At 45.9% G+C, this 19,938-nt stretch overlaps 1 protein-coding gene across 1 annotated transcript; it reads left to right on the forward strand.

Moving 5' to 3' along the window:
* The first annotated feature begins 7,316 nt into the window (after positions 1-7,316).
* On the forward strand, positions 7,317-16,625 carry BRI3BP (BRI3 binding protein). Its single transcript, XM_077834810.1, has 3 exons — positions 7,317-7,588; positions 9,467-9,569; positions 11,776-16,625. Exons 1-3 carry the CDS (start codon positions 7,382-7,384, stop codon positions 12,192-12,194), a joined length of 729 nt encoding a protein of 242 aa, XP_077690936.1. The 5' UTR covers positions 7,317-7,381; the 3' UTR covers positions 12,195-16,625.
* The last annotated feature ends 3,313 nt before the right edge of the window (positions 16,626-19,938 follow it).

A 19,938-nucleotide genomic window follows, 5' to 3' on the forward strand; every position in this document is an offset into this window, starting at 1 on the left:
ATGGAATGATTGGAAGTCTAAACTCTTAAGCACCCTTATGAGGATTGTTCTAAAATAGACAAACTCCTCAAGCAGACACTAACAGGTTCAGCACAAATGGTTCTGAGGACTTGTTCTGAAGGTGGAGAACTCCCAAAATAAAGCTTTTAGTCACCAAAAAGACACCAAATGTCCTTTGTTCTGCTCCAGACCACGCAGGGACAAAGGGCTGGACCTTGCTTGTTCTGCAGGAGTGAGGGAGATCCTTCTCCAATTGAGGAAACTTTCAACACAATAATTGAAGCAAATCCAGTTCTTCTTGTGGACAACATGTAAAAGCTTACATCCAGAGTCCACTTCAGTCTTGGAATCTATTACATACATGAAAGTACTAGCTGTAATTTCAGATCTTGATTAGAATACATACAAATAATATTCATACCTGTACAAGTGAGAAGTTTGGTAGTTCTAAAACACTAATAATTATCTGTAGCTACCTTTCACCTCTTCTTGATTCTTAGGGTCTAATGAAATGTGGCCCAGAGAGAGACATCCTTAACCACTCTCCACTTCACTGTAAAAGTTTGTATTTGGGGCTGTGCCTTTAAAGATTGAGCTTGACAGAGAGTCTGGACTGCTTGCTGTGAAAGTTATTATGCACACAGGGTTGGAGCTGGATTCCGAACAAAGCAAAACTCTTGCAAGCACCTTAAACACTGTGTGATCACTGAACACCATGTAGTTCAGATGATGTCACAGCATTGGTCCCTGCCAAAGGTGCAATCACTGTAAGGAAGAGGTTGACATGGGGCCCTCACACAGGCAGCATGTTTGGGGGAAGTGTAAGGAGCCTTTGTCTCCAAACTTACCCAGCCTGCATAATGGCCAGGGGAAACCACAGCCCCTGTGCTCTGAGGACCTGAGGGGCTGCTGTATCCCTACTCCGTAGGGGAGCATCAGCAGTGGTAGCATAGCCCCTAACCCTGACAAGTACCTGCTCAGAGTAGCTTGTGGCTATGGGAGCTTTCCTCTATACTTGCATCATTTTGTTGGAAACATTGCTGGAATTGACTTATATTCCCAATTCTCAATATCCCTTTGCTCTCTAGAAAATAGCTGTGAAACCCACTGGAAAAGTGTGTGTCTTCACCACCTCTCGTGGCAGGTCCAAACAAAGATAACAGCAGTTACCAGTTACTCTTAGTTCAAGTGACAAGGGACTGTGCTGTGGATCTAAAGATCCCAACCCTGATGATAACGATCCTGACTCCTCCCCAGGGCACAGTCTGTCCAGGGCACTGAATGAGGCAGGGATCCTATGAAAAAAATAGTTTGATCATGTAATTAGATTGCACCATAATACACATGCACAGGGGGATCAAATTAAGGTTGCACAAAGAAATTGTTGGGGGGTTGCAAGGTTATTGTAGGGGGTTGCGGTACTGCTACCCTTACTTCTGTGCTGCTGCTGGCCGCAGCACTGTCTTCGGAGCTGGGCGGCTGGAGAGCGGCGGCTGCCCAGGGTGGCATGGTATGGTATTGCCACCCTTACTTCTGCACTGCTGCTGGCAGGGCGCTGCCTTCAGAGCCAGCCAACAGCCGCTGTTCTCTGGCCACCTAGCTCTGAAGGCAGGGCAGAAGTAAGGGTGACGATACCATGACCCCCTAAAATAACCTTGTGAAGCCCCTTTTGGGTCAGGAACCCCAATTTGAGAAATGCTGGTCTCCTCCCATGAAATCTGTATAGTATAGGGTAAAAGCACATGAAAGACCAGATTTCACCGGGGGTAGGAGGGACTAGATTTCACGGTCCATGATGTGTTTTTCATGGCCTTGAATTTGGTAAGGCCCTATTTATAATACATACACTGCATATACCCACCTCTCACAGCACAACACACACACTGTACACCCTTCACAGCACAACACCCTCGTCATCACTCCTCACAGCACAACACACACCCCTGCCACATCACTCCTCACAACACAACACACACCTATCTTCTTCACAACACAAACACACCTGAGAGAGAGTCAGGCATCAGGGCAGCCAGGGGCAGACTGATGCATAACACACACACCTACCCCTTCACACCCCACCTCCTGTGACCCACCCCTTTTTGGCCAATCTTATGATTTTTGGGAGTCTGACCATGGGTGGTGGGTATCAAAGGCCAGGGCAGGCTAAGCCTCCCTTGACCCAGGCTGTGGCCCCGCTCATGTTCCACCCCAAGGTATCACCCTCCCTCGCCATCTACCCTTAAGCGGGCGGGGGCTCAGCTCTAGCCAGTGGCCTGGAGCTTGGGCCTGCTAGTAGCCACAGATAGCCTGGGGGGGTCGAGCCAGCACCCTGGGGTGGCGATGGGGCCGGCCCAGTGCTGGGGGAGATGGGTGGGGCAGGCAGCCTGGGGCTCCTCTGGCCACTCAGGGCTCCTCCAGCTATGGTTGGCGGGATCTCGGGTGAAAGGGGAAGGGCTGGCGGGTGTTCACCCACCACCCATGGGTCTGACTCATGATTTTTGAACTTTTCGGGTTGACAATATTGCTTCTTAGGAGCCAAGCTGTGATAAGATTCCAGGTAATATTTTCACTTTCCATTCTTCCCCACAGCACTGCAGCCAGCTCCAATGCTCCCTTGTGCATTTTTTTTATTATTTATTGCCTCTGAGTGGGATTGTCAAAAGCCTGTGAATGACTGAGGATAGGGATTTTCAAACTGTGGATCAGGAGCCCAAAGTGGGTTGCGAGCCCATTTTAATGGGGTCGCCAAGACTGGTATTGGCCCTGGGCCCCAGCAAGTCTGAAGCCCAAGCCCAAGCTCCATTGCCCTAGCCTGAAGCCCAAGCCGCACTGACCAGGGCTAAGATTACATGCCCTCCGCCCAAGGTAAAAGGTCTTGGGCATCAGCTTTGGCCCCCACATCCGGGGCAGCAGGCTCAGTCTTTGGTCCCCCCTCGTGGGGTCATGTAGTAAATTTTGTTGTCAGAAGGTGGTCATGGTGCAATGAAGTTTGAGAACTGCTGATTTAGGACTTGGGAGCACAAGTTAAAGTGAAAGTCAATGGGACTCATGCACCTAAAGTCACTTGGTTGCTTTTGAACATGCCACCCGACCTCTAAACCCAGTTTATTTATTTGATACTTTCAGCAAAGTTGCTTACACATAAGCCTATCTATCTATTTTCATATCACATAACAGAGTGCCTTATATCCAGGCCTACCCCCTATTCTAATTCAATGCACTGCTCATTAGCAGAGGATGCAATAATACCTCTAATAGTCTTACTTTTGCAGCCACTCAGAAGCCTGTTTTTCTCTATAAATGCAGGAACAGAGGATGTAGACAGTTTGAGACAGCAGCCGCAGCTCTCCAGCTGCCCAGCTCTGAAGGCAGCACAGAAGTAAGGGTAGCAGTACTGCAACCCCCCCTACAATAACCTTGCAACCCCCCAACAACTTCTTTTTGGGTCAGGACCCCTCTAATTACAACACCATGAAATTTCTGATTTAAATAGCTGAAATCTTGAAATTTACCATTTTTAAAATCCTATGACAGTGAAATTGACCAAAATGGACCCTGAATTTGGTAGGGCCCTAATTATGAGGTGAGGGATGTGCAAGGTGTGTGTGTTGTGAAATGAGAGGTGGATGTGGTGCACTGTGAGGGGTGTGTGTGTGATACGCTGTAAGTAGGGTAACCAGACGTCCCGATATTAGGGACTTTGTCTTATATATGCAACTATAACACACACACACCCTGGAAAAAAAAAGCGTCCTGATTTTTCACACTTGCTATCTGGTCACCCTAGCTGTGAGGGGTGTGCGGTGTGTGTGTATATTGTGAAGAGAAGAATGTACAGGGTGTATGTTGTGCTGTGAGGGTGTGCAAAGTGTTTATTGTGAGGTGAGGGTGTGCAGCGTGCGTGTTGTGCTGGGAGGGGTGGTTTGTATGTTGTAAGGTGAGGGGTGGACAATGTGTGTATATTGTGAGGTGGGCTATGCAGCGTGTGCTGTGCGGGGTGTGTATATTGTGAGGTGAGGGATATGCAGTGTGTGTTGCGTTGTGAGGGGTGTGCACTGCCTGTGTATTGTGAGGTGAGGAGTGTGCAGTGTGGGTGTTGCACTGTCAGGGGTGTGCAGTGTGAGGTGAGGGGTGTGCGGTGTGGGTGTATCGTGAGGTGAGGGGTGTGCGTGTTGCACTGTCAGGGGTGTGCACTGTGAGGTGAGGGGTGTGCACTCTGTGTATTGTGAGGTGAGGAGTGTGCAGTGTGGGTGTTGCACTGCCAGGGGTGTGCAGTGTGAGGTGAGGGGTGTGCGGTGTGGGTGTATTGTGAGGTGAGGGGTGTGCGGTGTGCGTGTTGCACTGTCAGGGGTGTGCAGTGTGAGGTGAGGGGTGTGCGGTGTGGGTGTACCGTGAGGTGAGGGGTGTGCAGTGTGCGTGTTGCACTGTCAGGGGTGTGCAGTGTGAGGTGAGGGGTGTGCAGTGTGGGTGTATTGTGAGGTGAGGGGTGTGCGGTGTGCGTGTTGCACTGTCAGGGGTGTGCAGTGTGAGGTGAGGGGTGTGCGGTGTGGGTGTATTGTGAGGTGAGGGGTGTGCGGTGTGCGTGTAGCACTGTCAGGGGTGTGCACTGTGAGGTGAGGGGTGTGCACTGCCTGTGTATTGTGAGGTGAGGAGTGTGCAGTGTGGGTGTTGCACTGCCAGGGGTGTGCAGTGTGAGGTGAGGGGTGTGCAGTGTAGGTGTATTGTGAGGTGAGGGGTGTGCGGTGTGCGTGTTGCACTGGCAGGGGTGTGCAGTGTGAGGTGAGGGGTGTGCGGTGTGCATGTAGCACTGTCAGGGGTGTGCAGTGTGAGGTGAGGGGTGTGCGGTGTGCGTGTTGCATGGTCAGGGGTGTGCAGTGTGAGGTGAGGGGTGTGCGGTGTGGGTGTATCGTGAGGTGAGGGGTGTGCGGTGTGCGTGTTGCACTGTCAGGGGTGTGCACTGTGAGGTGAGGGGTGCACAGTGTGGGTGTATTGTGAGGTGAGGGGTGTGCGGTGTGCGTGTAGCACTGTCAGGGGTGTGCACTGTGAGGTGAGGGGTGTGCGGTGTGCGTGTAGCACTGTCAGGGGTGTGCACTGTGAGGTGAGGGGTGTGCAGTGTGGGTGTTGCACTGCCAGGGGTGTGCACTGTGAGGTGAGGGGTGTGCAGTGTGGGTGTATTGTGAGGTGAGGGGTGTGCGGTGTGCGTGTAGCACTGTCAGGGGTGTGCACTGTGAGGTGAGGGGTGTGCACTCTGTGTATTGTGAGGTGAGGACTGTGCAGTGTCGGTGTTGCACTGTCAGGGCTGTGCAGTGTGAGGTGAGGGGTGTGCGGTGTGGGTGTACTGTGAGGTGAGGGGTGTGCATGTAGCACTGTCAGGGGTGTGCACTGTGAGGTGAGGGGTGTGCACTCTGTGTATTGTGAGGTGAGGACTGTGCAGTGTCGGTGTTGCACTGTCAGGGGTGTGCAGTGTGAGGTGAGGGGTGTGCGGTGTGGGTGTACCGTGAGGTGAGGGGTGTGCGGTGTGGGTGTAGCACTGTCAGGGGTGTGCACTGTGAGGTGAGGGGTGTGCGGTGTGGGTGTACCGTGAGGTGAGGGGTGTTCAGTGTGCGTGTTGCACTGTCAGGGGTGTGCGGTGTGGGTGTACCGTGAGGTGAGGGGTGTGCGGTGTGCATGTAGCACTGTCAGGGGTGTGCAGTGTGAGGTGAGGGGTGTGCGGTGTGCGTGTTGCATGGTCAGGGGTGTGCAGTGTGAGGTGAGGGGTGTGCGGTGTGGGTGTATCGTGAGGTGAGGGGTGTGCAGTGTGCGTGTAGCACTGTCAGGGGTGTGCAGTGTGAGGTGAGGGGTGTGCGGTGTGCGTGTTGCACTGTCAGGGGTGTGCAGTGTGAGGTGAGGGGTGTGCAGTGTGGGTGTATTGTGAGGTGAGGGGTGTGCAGTGTGCGTGTAGCACTGTCAGGGGTGTGCACTGTGAGGTGAGGGGTGTGCACTCTGTGTATTGTGAGGTGAGGACTGTGCAGTGTCGGTGTTGCACTGTCAGGGGTGTGCAGTGTGAGGTGAGGGGTGTGCGGTGTGGGTGTACCATGAGGTGAGGGGTGTGCGGTGTGGGTGTAGCACTGTCAGGGGTGTGCACTGTGAGGTGAGGAGTGTGCAGTGTGGGTGTTGCACTGTCAGGGGTGTGCACTGTGAGGTGAGGGGTGTGCACTCTGGGTATTGTGAGGTGAGGAGTGTGCGGTGTGCGTGTTGCACTGTCAGGGGTGTGCAGTGTGAGGTGAGGGGTGTGCGGTGTGGGTGTATTGTGAGGTGAGGGGTGTGCAGTGTGAGGTGAGGGGTGTGCGGTGTGCGTGTATTGTGAGGTGAGGGGTGTGCGGTGTGCGTGTAGCACTGTCAGGGGTGTGCAGTGTGAGGTGAGGGGTGTGCAGTGTGGGTGTATTGTGAGGTGAGGGGTGTGCAGTGTGAGGTGAGGGGTGTGCGGTGTGGGTGTATTGTGAGGTGAGGGGTGTGAGGTGAGGGGTGTGCGGTGTGGGTGTATTGTGAGGTGAGGGGTGTGCGGTGTGTGTGTTGCACTGTCAGGGGTGTGCAGTGTGAGGTGAGGGGTGTGCAGTGTGAGTGTATTGTGAGGTGAGGGGTGTGCGGTGTGCGTGTAGCACTGTCAGGGGTGTGCACTGTGAGGTGAGGGGTGTGCGGTGTGAGGTGAGGGGTGTGCGGTGTGGGTGTATTGTGAGGTGAGGGGTGTGCGGTGTGAGGTGAGGGGTGTGCGGTGTGGGTGTATTGTGAGGTGAGGGGTGTGAGGTGAGGGGTGTGCGGTGTGGGTGTATTGTGAGGTGAGGGGTGTGCGGTGTGTGTGTTGCACTGTCAGGGGTGTGCAGTGTGAGGTGAGGGGTGTGCAGTGTGAGTGTATTGTGAGGTGAGGGGTGTGCGGTGTGCGTGTAGCACTGTCGGGTGTGCACTGTGAGGTGAGGGGTGTGCGGTGTGAGGTGAGGGGTGTGCGGTGTGGGTGTATTGTGAGGTCAGGGGTGTGCAGTGTGAGGTGAGGGGTGTGCGGTGTGGGTGTATTGTGAGGTGAGGGGTGTGCGGTGTGGGTGTTGCACTGTCAGGGGTGTGCACTCTGTGTATTGTGAGGTCAGGGGTGTGCAGCGTGTGTGTGTTGCGTTGTGGGCGCTGCCCGTCACTCCGCCCGGCGACGAGCGCTACCCGGCCCGGGCTCGCCGCCGGCGCCTGGGCGGGCGGCCCCGAGGGACAGGCCCTGTCACTCCGCCTCCCGCAGGGGGCGCTGCAGCCGCCGCGGGAAGCTGTGCGGCCCGCCGGGCGGGAGGATGCTGGGAGCGGCGGCCACAGGCTCCTCGCGCTCAGGCGGCGGCGCTAGGGGGGCTCGGCCGGGCTGAGCGACATGGCGGCGGGAGGCAGGGGGCGGCTCGTGCCCGGCCTGGCGCTGCTTCTCCTGCTGCTGCTGCTGGGCGAGGTGGTGGGACCGGGAGCCTGGGCGGCCCGGAGCCGCGGCGCCGACAAGCAGAACAGCTTCCGCCGGGCGGCCAGCGGCATCTACCAGGGGGTGAGCAGCTTGTTCGGCGAGGAGAACGTGCGGGCCCTGCAGAAGGTGAGACCCCCCCCCGCCCCCGGCGAGCCCCCCCTCCACCCCTCGGCGAGCCCCGAGCCCCCTGCCCTCCCCTAGCGGGGTGAGGAAAAGGCGCGGGCCCTGCGGCCGATCCCTCCCCCCGGCTCCCGCCATCCCGCGCCGCCGCCCCGTTCCCGGCTTCGGGCGCTCCCCGCAGCCCCCCCGGCGCAGGCCCCCCACCGCCCCGAGCAAGCCCCGCAAGTTCCCGGGCGCCCCGCGCCAGCCCTACGGGGACTACGGCTGCCCGGGAGCCGCGGGGGGGTCTGCCCGGGGTGGAGGTGGGTGGGAGCCGGAATCGTTGAAAGCCCCACGGGGGCCGCTTGCCTTCGTTGCCTCCTCACCCCGAAGCGTCTCTTGGTGGCGTGGGGTGAGGCTGGAAGGGGGGACGCTCGGGGCGTGCACCTTTTTCAGCTGGTGTAGGAGCGTAGAGACAGCCCCCCTCCGCGCGGACAGTCTGCTCCCCCGAAAACTTAAAGGAGACCCATCGTGAGGATTAACCGGCAGAAAAGAGCCTTCCCGGGGGCCATGGGGCGGGACGGGGAGGGCGCTGCGAGCTGTCTGGCTCCCTCTGTGGGTGGCTGCTCTGCGTCTCTGATCCACCAGATGCTAGCGCAGGTTCGTGCTGTTTAGAAGCGGTGGCCAATGACTTTCACATTGTGGACCCAGGGCCCTCTGTCCCCTAGTGCTCTATAGCAAAGAAAAACTGGGTTTGAGAACTCCCTACCCTCCCAAGCAGAAACTGAATGAGAAATCTTTGGCTTCCTTCTCGTTGTTAGTACAAATAGGATGGATTATTAAACTAGTGCTGGGAAAGTAAATTAGAAGCAATACTAAACGATTTATACAGAGCATATATTCCAGTTTTGTCACAGTGCTTTTTGAAATATAGTTACAGCATTGTTTGTATTCAATACAGTAAAGTGTCAGAGGGAAAGAATCAAGACACTTGGGCAAGGAGGAGAAGAAAATGTGTTCAGATAAGATTGTTGAAATGGAGAGAGAGGAAGGCTGAGCTGGATGTCACTAGGAGGCCAGGAGAAGGTTCTTACACAATAGCTGGCAGTAAATTAGGGAGCAGCATGGAAGATGCAGGTGCTAGATTAGATGAAGCAAGCTGAGCCAAATATCCATCTTTTTCACCTATAATCTCGATAGCTTTTTGTTCAGGAATTTTATAGTGACAGCCTTCAGAAGGCTTCTCAGGGATTCAGGTCAGATTCTTCAGGGATACACACAAGAACTGAAATAAGACTAACAAGTAGAGTAATCTTCAAAACAAATTTAGATTAGGCTGTTCCCAAAGGAAACCAAATCAGCCTTCAGGTGTACTCATTTTCTCATTCAATCTTCTAACTTCACATTTCCCAATCTTAACTCCCTCTGTATCATAACAACATGAAGGTATGTAATTTGCTGAATTGAATGAGTATAATTTGCACTGTCGTTAAAGTTTTGTGTAGATCTCCAACACATTGTTTATGGACCTGTCAGGTTTTCAGTAAATATCTGAGAATTGCATTGAAAGAGTTTTTGGTTTTCACACATCAGTTATGAACTTGTTGCAAATAACACACAAATATGAACAAGCAGGCAAACAAAAACCTATGTTAATTCAGTTTTTGCTGTGATCTGGAAGGAAAGAAAGATTTGCTACATTTATTTTTAAATACTTGGAGGCACGCAGATACTATGGTAAAGGGAAATATATGTATATATTTACATATATGTGTGTGTATATATATATATATTTATATATTTATGTTTGTTTGCTTAAGATGTACTGAAAATTGAATAAACTGCATAAACCCCTCAAGGTTGATTTCCAATGGTCATTCTTTACAGTAGCATTTTATTTTACAGTTTTTCTCAAGGCTGACAGAAAGATTTGTTTACGGTGTGGATGTATTAGTAGACACATTCTGGAGAATATGGACTGATGTGCTGGATGTTCTTGGAATTGATGGTAAGTGTGATGTCTATTAAACCCAAAATTATGCAGGTAATCCTTATGGATGTTTTTACAGGTATGGGGAGGATGGAGAATATTAAGAAGGTATGTATTACCTTTGCATTTGTATTCTCTTTGATACCTGTTATTACATGCATTTATAAATCATCCATCACCGCAATTTCTGGGAGCACTTCCAGGGTTTACATTTTGTCATTAATACTTCCAAACAAAAGAAGTAAAACAATCCTGCTACTCTGCATTCTGTAGCTTTGAAGCAGAGAATGGAAAGAGATCTGAGCAGTGAGCTAAAATCCAAGAGCTGATAGTTCACTGAGTTGAAAATCTGGGCAAAGAGATGTCTTGTGTAGCTTTCTAAATCTGGACAGGTTCTTTACTGGGTGTTTTGAGACTTGTGACTGGGTGTCATCCACTAAAGAGAATGGAGAGGACAGTTTCTGGAGCACCTAGAGTATGCAGCTGTGAGGGCTGGTTTAGGTAGCTACCCATTCTAGAGTGTTGGTGGGGACTAGTTTCCACCTCTAGTTTGTTTCTCCTTTTCTTATAATGTAATCCCTGAAATTCCATTTATCCCAACGCTCCTCAACACTCCAGAAGCGGGTGAAGTATTTTGGTAAAGCAGTATGAGAAAAGCTTTGCACTGCTGCTATATCTGTTCTGTAAACAGGACTCAACACTGTTAAATTCTTTGGGCAGAGGTATGGGAAATAAAACTTTTAAAGGGTTTGTGTAGCTTAATCCCTTTACTGTGTTAGCATGATGAGGGTGCCTTGAAAATATTTCTCTGAAGAGAGGACAGTTATTAGAAAGTTTTCTTTAGAAAAGAATGAAAAAGGTCTGCATAATTTTTCCTGGTATTTTCACATTTTTTTTCCTTCCTTCATTTTGTCCATTTCCTTGCCTGTACCTAAGTTTTCTCTTGTTTTCCCTGCTCTTTATTTCTCCCTTTTCTTACTCCCATCTCTGATATTTGTAACATTCTTAATGCTAAGTCTGGTCATATAGAGCACTCTGCAAATGTGACTCCTTTCCTATCTGTAAGAGAGAAAAGAAGACCCATGGTCCTAGGGTTGCTGTAGATCAGACACTGGAGCTGGAACAGGAATAAATTAAGACGATTTTTATCACTAAGTGTGTCACTTAATGATGGAAACTTTGTTGAAGTTAATGGAGCACTTTTCTATAATGTGCTTTGCAATAGTTAGTAGTAGAATGTTCTCTCCACTTCTAATGTAATATCTTTCTTTGGTTTGACTGAATTCCTAGCTTTTCCGAAACAAGGGCATATTGCTGTGGCTTGCCCAGGTGCTCTAATATGGTGACACACTCGTTTGTGCTTATAAACCTTGCCTAGGAAATAGCACCTTGCACCAGTGTTCTGTGAATTTTGAAGGAAAAGTTTGGGATATGTGGCTCTCTGATTACAATGACTTGTTTTTGTAATAGAGCAAAAATAGACACTTTAAAAATTAAAATACTGTTTTTCCAACTAAGTTATTTTCCTAATGGTTCTGGGATCTAGACTCCACAAAGCTGAATAATTTTAAGCAGTCTTGCGTGCAGATGGAGTTCCTGTCATTAATCTCTTTACATGTTGTCGTTATTTTATTGCTGATCGCTTTATCAGGTGGAATGGGATGAGGAAAAAGTCCGAAGGGTAAACTGAAAGTTGCTGCAGGGAAAGAAATGCAGAGGGGAAAAGGAAAGACACAAGGAAAGAGCAGAGAAACAAAGGAAGATGGAGGAGGGGGAGGAGAATGAAAAGAAACAAAGGGTAGAAATAGTCGTGATCCTAAAGGTGGATGTACTATTCTGTTGTGTGATGCTGAATGCAGCTTAACAAATAATATCTAAATGTTACTACATGAAGACCATATTTACCCTTGATCTTAGTTCTAAACTTTATGCCCTGGACTAGTGTGGCCCTCTCTTTAACTGAAGTGAATTCACTCAGTCACAACCATAGAAATAATCTAATGATTGCTGGTATATGAAAGGGGCACACGGGGGTACATATGTATTTATCATTATCCAGTAATTTGGTCACACACACACCTTTTTTTTTTCTCTAGAAACCATAGCCTTGAAACTTCTGCAGATATATGGCCCTTCAGTTGTTATGCTCACAGTTTACACTTACCTTTGCCGGATGTAATTAAACTATCTTTTAATTTCTCATAAATTTGTTTTTATTTTTCAGCTTCCAACCTGACTCATTATTTCAGCCCTGCAGCAGTTGCCAACAACCCTACGCGTGTTCTTCTGCTGATTGGTGCTGTTTTACTTGCCTATTGGTTTTTTTCTATCTTCCTTGGATTCTTCTTCTGTCTCTTACATATGCTGTTTGGTCGCTTCTTCTGGATTGTAAGAGTTGCTCTGTTTGCCCTCTCATGTGTATACATCCTCCAGAAGTATGAAGGAGAACCAGAGCATGCAGTCTTGCCTCTGTGCTTTGTTGTCGCAGTCTACTTCATGACTGGACCCGTTGGATTTTATTGGAGGAGAAACAGCAGCAGCAGCCTTGAGGAGAAGATTGACCATATTGACAGTCAAATTAGACTTCTGAACATACGTCTTACTAGGATAATGGAAAACATGGACAGAGCCAATGACCAATGAAATAAAACCTATAGATCACTTCACACCAGCTCACTAGAAGGTTACTAAGCACTATCTCATTGAAAGTTACTAAGCAACAAAAAATCACATGATAAAAATGTGCAATGTTAAAACTTTAGATCATGTGTTTAGAAGAATAAGAGTAATTTATCTAGACCATACACTCAGAAAAAAACACTTGTAAAATAAGATATGAGATTTAGCTATATATTCAGAGAACGTTATCCATGACTAGAATTTTATCAGTGAAAACGCTTACTTTTACAAGCATTTAAAAACATCTTTTTGTAGAGTTTTTATAAAAGCAAATTGAGTAATTATTTAAAATATTGAAGCTGAGCTGAGCATTATGCAAATTTGACATTAAAAAAATCTTACTTAGGCTACCAAATGTTTTTCTTGAGAAGTAGTGATAGTGGGTCCATGTTTTAATTTTTTTTTTTTTTACAAAGGTGTGAGCATTCTAATTTACTGTTGATTTATTTCATTGCCTGAAGTTGCCTTTTCATATAGTATGAAAAATTTTCTCACATTCAGGCCAAAAAATATCATACCATAGCTTTTAATGGCAAGAGGGGAGTTACTTCATTAAATCAGAAGCCCTTTAAAGCCACCCCAAAATGAAGGACCCATAACTCTCTACAGCTATGTGGTTTTCTTTCTTAGCTTTTCATATTATGGACTTTGCCTTCAGTGTTTTGTTTTGTTTTAAAGTGCAGTTTAAAAAATCAAAAATTGCTACGAGGATAAGAAATGTAGTGTGCTGACAAATTTTCAGTGGCAGAGTAGTTTATATTTGATCTTCACAGTAAAGCATTTTCCACATAGGAGCGCATAAGAAGAAATTTTTTTTATTTTTAAATCTCAGGACCCACATGCTTCCTCAGAACAAAAAATGCAGCAGATAAAATACTTCCAAATGTATTGTTGCTTAAAGCTTTCTCAGGACCAATAAGCAGCAATAAATCTATCTTGAGGAAGATCTGGATTTTTTTCTAAAATTTTAAGTCTTATGGGTGCTTTTTGCTTGAAGTCCGTGTCCCCAGTGGGTCTTTGGGAGGTCAGTCACTTAAGTGTGTATAAAATAGAGGATTATTTCAAAGTGATGTTAGAAAGCTTTGAAGCGACTTTATTTTGGTGGGTGTTTGTATTTGTATCCTTACCATGCTAACAAGCTAGATCATTATGACACTGACTTTGTAAGATTTGTTGAAGTGTGTTGAGACAAAGGTAACCTCAGGGAGGAAAGTCTGAGAAATCATTTAACTTTTGTAATGCAGTACTTTCAAGGCTGTTCTGGGGATGTATGGTGGGAAAGCATTTATGCCATAGCAATGAGCACAGTATAAATACCTAAACAGATAATATGCACCATCATTTCAGAAGAACCAGTTTCTAATATTTTTTAAAAGCTGTGTTAAAATAAAATCTTGTGCTGAGCCAAAAACTGCTATTTCACATATGTGTCCCTGTTTTCTTCAGGGGAATTGCATATAACCACCTAAGCAGAATTTGGCATTCTGTCTTCAACTTGTTGTTTTGGGGTTTAACCAGGATTTTAACATTTCATTGAATTTTCATTGTAAATTTCCTTTTAATTTTTAATGCTGAAGCATACAAGAAGACTACTTTAAAAATGCATGTTACTTGCCTGATCTCTCTTTTGGTCTGTCATATTGAACTTGTATTACTATGATTTATTTTTAAATCCATATTTATGGCCATTTTAAAATATAGGGTTTTTTGATCTTTGGCACCAACTTGTCAGTGATAACTTAAACTTAGTTAATTGGTTTAATTTGCAATTGACAGTATGTAGTGTGAGCCTTTTTAATCCTTCATGCTATCTAAGTGGCCACATATGCAAATGCAAAAACCCTGAATCCTTACAAAGTTTTTGTTGAAAATTGCAAAGTATCTGATTTAACAACAAAAAAACCCAACCCTTGTCTACAAAAAAATAAATAAATTGTATGATTATGTGCAGGCTTCCAAATTAATAATGCCGTATTTAAACTTCTTTCTTCATTCTTATGCTTTAAAAACCTAGGTTAGGGTCCTACAGGCTCAACCCTGTGGTCTCTAATAGATGTAGTGCTGTTGATAGCAACGGAACTATTCATAGTAAAAATCACTACCCTCAGTAGTGCTTGTAGGATCTGGATACAAAGTAGACTCTGAAATTAGGTATTAAAGTCCCAATTTAGCAAAGTGCTTTGTGAATTTGGGGCCTAAGGACTGAAGCCTGCAAACAAACCTTACTAGAGCATATAGTTGCACTGTCTTCAGTGGGACAACTCCTGGGGGAGAAGGTGACCCACATGAGTCAGTTTTGCATAATTGTGTCCTAAATAAGGAAATACAGGGATGTGTAACTGTTACCTGAAGTCTGTACATTCATGCCTGTTTTCTTTTCTATGAATATGATTTATATTTTACATAAAATGTTTATATTTTAGGTAATCTATATTTAGTACTGAAGATAAAACCACAAAGATTAATATAAGAATAATAAGAATTGCATATTACAGACTTACATTAAAATGTTACCATAAAATTTACTTTTGGATTATATTCATATTATTCCCATGTCTCTTTTTAATGTCACTTTTTTAGTTTTTGGTAAAACCAGCCCTTTTGTGTCAACACTCTTCTCCCAAACTTCCCCACCCTGCTGCATGCAGGAAAATATATTTTTGTATTTACTTACATCCCAGGTATAGTGAAATGTTTCATTTTAAACACAGTAGAAAATTTAAAATGTTATAAATAGACAAGGCAAATATGCTTAGGCAGTTTATATAAAATTGGCTATTTTAATCAGTATTGTTTCCCAATATTCAATTATCTCAGTGTATAGTCTGCTAACTTCAAAAGTAGTTATTTTGAAAGAGCACAAACAAAAATTCAATGATTGTAAATGCTCTGAATTTAATGTGCACAGTAGTTAAAATGCTTTTGGAAGGCTAATCTGGTGGTGTATTTCAGTTCTCAAGTTACTTTTGTAAATATAGTTTACTAATATTTTTCCATACAATATTATTTTCCATACTGTTCACCTACTAGGCTCTTCTACTCCATTCTTCATAATTCATTCCATAGGAAGTGATTGTGTGATACTGGCTTTTATCTGAGGGCCTCAGGGCACTTTACAAAGATGTGTAATCACTCCATTTTACAGATGGGTACACTGAGGCACGGAGTTTGAGTGACTTGCCCACGACCATACAGCAAGTCAGTGGCAGAGATAGGAATAAAACCCAGATCTTGTGACTCCCCGTACTTTGCTCTAATCACTAAATGGCTCATTCCGAGATGGGCAGTAATATCTTTGCATTCTTTAGCATAGTTTAACAAATCCTGTCATCCGTTCTAGAGGCTAGTAATATTGACCGGCTCCTTTTTATTGTCCTGTCTTCAGCAGCTACTTAGAAGAATGTCACCTTACTTTATTGATTGACATGATCGTTTATGATGGACCTCAAGCTGTCTGGCTTTAACAGAAATTCCATTAAGGTCTTAAGTTTTTATATTTCATACTTTAGGGCCTAATATTTGAAACTACTGTGTGTATTTCAGTACATCAACATTCTGTAAAGCTTTACATTTGTAGCAGTTTATCTGAAAGTACACAACTCACCTATAGTTAACTGTTTTGTATTCAGAATGTAATGTTTTCAAAAGTGGTATTGAATGTCAGAGTACAATGTATAAAGTCCGATGTAGATCAGTAGTGTACTTAATAGTGTGTTCTTCAAATTGTGATTTGCTTTTAAAGACTTGTTGCATAGTTAATATGGAAAATAGACTCAGTACCAACCTTAGCTTTTTGATGGTGTAAAGTTTTTTTAATGTGATTTGCCTCACATACTAATAATCCAGTTTTGGCAGCTAATGATGTTATTGACCATAAGTTCTACTTGTCTGGTTTTTGAGAATAAAGATTTTATTGTATCTGCATGTATTTTAAATTTTTGGATAATTCCATTGAACTGTGATTAGAATTAGCACATTAAAAATTGATCTTTCTTCTTTTTAACCAGGAATTATATTTGCTATTGTAGCACTAGTTCTCAGCACTGATGTCAGTCATTTAATTTCACATCCTGTTTTGTACATGAGATTTAAAGTGTAGATCATATTTAAATTTGTGCAAATTGTTATGTAAAATGATTTGTTCTGAAGAAAATTGTGTATGTTTACTTTTGACATATGACCCTTAGGGAAATATTAGATTTTGCTGATATTTTAAGAAGTTATGACTATCAAACTTATTTTTACAGAGCTATACATGGCTTTATTTATTACTTCTCTGACCACCAGATCAATGTATTATGTAGTTAAATATTTGTAGACCGATTTCGCAAATAAATTATGGTATTGTGACTTAGCTTAAACAAAATAAATGTTTGCTAAAACTTTGCACTGAGACCTGTATTGCTCTTAAGACTGTTTTGTTGCAAGTCGTGTGTTTGGAGGAAAGTAATTTTCTGGAACTCCACTATTTGAGAAAGAGGTCTGATGGCACCTGACTGTCTAAATTAGAGAAAATTTGCATCATACATTGTTTGTGATCATATCCCTGCAGCTTAAAACCCTTTAAAAGAAGCAGGTTTCAGAGTAGCAGCCGTGTTAGTCTGTATTCGCAAAAAGAAACGGAGTACTTGTGGCACCTTAGAGACTAACCAATTTATTTGAGCATAAGCTTTCGTGAGCTACAGCTCACTTCATCGAAATGCTAATTGGTGCTAATGGAATGCATCCGATGAAGTGAGCTGTAGCTCACGAAAGCTTATGCTCAAATAACTTTGTTAGTCTCTAAGGTGCCACAAGTCCTCCGTTTCTTTTTGCGAATACAGACTAACACGGCTGCTACTCTGAAACCTGTCTTTATTCTTACCTATGGTATACAAGCTGTTGCAAGCCTCTGTCCCTTGACTTAGTTCTGTTGATAATGATCTATCCCCATGGTCTGTGGCTAGGTCACAAAAGACTAAAGAGAGTGGATCATTGACTCCTACGCAGATTTTACAGCAGTAATGCTTCCTCCTACACCCTTTCCCTTTCTAGCACTATGCCATGTCATCAGGGGGCTGCTGATCTGTCAATGCAATAGGACAAAGGGTGTCTTGTCCTTCAGGTGCACTTTTGTTCGTGTCTGTGAGCCTGCATGGGGATGTCTGAGCTGGGTGTAGACAAAGCAGGTCCCCTCTTGTGGGTAAAGCGGGGGGCTGCTCCCAGGCCATCATGAGCCAGCTTCTCTGTTGCTTGGCGGGGGTAGGCAGATCATCCTGTGTGACACCTGTCTGCCGAGGGGGGCGGACTCCCTGCTGGTGGTTTGCCTGTGCTGGCGGGCAGGCAGGGGGTGGCCTGTCCACGGGGGCCGGGGCCTATCGCCGCCCGAGCTGGGACCTCACGCAGCCGCGGGGCACGGCAGAGACAACATGAGACCAACGGTCAGCGGCAGGTGGGAATTTCAAACCCCCTTATCCCTACCCTGCTTCTCTGACGTTAGAGGAGGGGTGAAATTACCTAGCGGGAGGGAAGCTAAGCAGGATCCTATGAGTGTGGTCCTTGGAAGGGAGACCAAAGGTGGGTGAGGTGATAGAGCAGGGGCCAGGGAGGCTTTCTGCAGTTGTGTCATTGGAGAAACTTGTCCCACCCTGCTAATGGGACTTCCTGAGGGGCAGGGCTGTGTTGCTAATCTCTTGATCTAATTGCGAATATTTGATGGTTTTATTAAAGGCCCCCGTCATGCTATCTGGCTCACAACCGTGAGTGCCAGTGTCTACCTCAGGATAGACTGTCAAAACAGGGCAGAGACCCTAAACTGGTGGGGAGTTTTATTACCAGATTTTACCAAGCCAGTAACAAATGTGAACTCCTGGATCACTGTAACACTTAACCATGGAGTCAAAGACAGTCCCCTTAGACTTTCCAGTCTATCTTGCCACCCAGACAAACTGGACTTAGTGATAAATGGTCACTTACACAAAACATCACATAATATGCAATTTTCTCGCAGTCTCAAGAGGCCAGTCACTGACCCCCAGATCATTTGGTACCCTAGATCTTACACCAAAGACACCACCTGGAGCCAATCCTGTAATAAACTAACTAAAGGTTTATTATTAACTAGGAAAAAGCAATGTTAACAGATTAAAGAAAGCAAACATATACACATGTAGGAGCCGCATGCCCTGCCCCTCTTATTCCCCTGTGGCCCTGCTCATCCTCCTCCCCACCCTGTGGTCAGGCTGCAAACTGGAGGTAGGCCATGCTAAGAGCTGCCCAGGGGAGCCCAGGCTCCTATAGAGGGCCAGGGTCCCTCCATCTGTCCTGGGCAGGGGGCCATGGTGCCCGAGAGCATCCCCTGTCCCCGCCTCCTGGCGGGGGGGAAGGGAATGATTCCTGTGCCTGAATTCATAAGTTCAGAGCAAACATTTTCAAAGTTAAGAAGCAAAACGTACATATTTTCTTATAGCATGGAATACTAACGTTACCCGTGAGTTTAAGGCACGCAGCAACTTACAAGCATTTCATAGAGTCTAAATACTAAATACATTCTTATAAGACTAATACCTATTTTGAGGAAAACTACCATACCTGGTCTGGTCTCTAGCTATGAGGTTGTCAGTTTTTAGCTAATGCTTGCAGCCTGGATAAAAGCTGGCATCTGGCCTGCCAGCGTTACACCAAGCTCCTGGAAGCATGGGATTAGGTGAGAATATCACCTTTTAAACAAAAACAGTAAATTTCTAGTCCTCATGGTTGTGGAGAAAAGCTTGCAAATGTGACCATGCACCACAAAGCTTCAAAAAACAGAAACCAAATAAAAAGAACCCCATTTTAAAAAAAATAAAATCTCATGATTTTTGGAGGTGTCTGTCTTGTGATTTTTGAATACTTGGGGTTGGCAATGAGGCATAAGTACATGTGAGAACAAAGATGTTTGCTTACTTTTCAGCATTAACAGTTTCATCCCACTGGTATCTTGCTGTCCCCATTTGTATCCATCTGTGGTCTCTTTTTTACACTTAGGTCATCCAGAAAAGGGATGCCTTGTGTTTGTACAGTGCCTAGCACAGAGGCTTATTATGCCAGTTTGTTTCCCGTGATTGCAGTTCAGTGTTATCGTATACATATGGTATGTGATGTGGTTGTAGCCGTTGGTCCCAGGATATTAGAGAGACAAGGTGGGTGAGGTCATATCTTTTATTGGGCCAACTTCTGTTGATGAAAGCCCCAGTGGAATTAAATCTCATGAGCACGGTGTGCACACGAAGTGGAATCTATGTGGACAACACATCTTGAAGAAATAGTTACTTTGCGTGACTTTGAGTAACAATTCTTTCATCTACTAGCACAGTCAACTCCGCCCTTCGTCCTTCCAAGATGGACAAACTTTGCTTAAGTTCCATTGCAGTCCATGGGGCTACTCACATGCCTATTTATGATTCCAAAATGAGATACTGAGCTGGCTATTTGCCAGGAACCTGAGGGCTCCAATTAGTTGCATTGCACACTAATCTCATGTTGCTATTGGCAATAAACAGACACACACACACACCGGGGATTTCCTTGTAGCTGTATTTTTATCTGAGAGGTGAACCAGCCAGTGCTGGTGTGCTGAGTTTACGGGCAATAGAAAGATGCAACTTATCTGCTCTGCTCACACAAAGGAGAGGAAAGCCAGGGTCTGCACAGCAGCCCTTCCTCGGCCCCTTTGCCCATTGCCCTCCTC

Source organism: Eretmochelys imbricata, chromosome 15 (genome assembly GCF_965152235.1).
Source record: "Eretmochelys imbricata isolate rEreImb1 chromosome 15, rEreImb1.hap1, whole genome shotgun sequence".
Classification (NCBI taxonomy): Eukaryota; Metazoa; Chordata; order Testudines; family Cheloniidae; genus Eretmochelys; species Eretmochelys imbricata.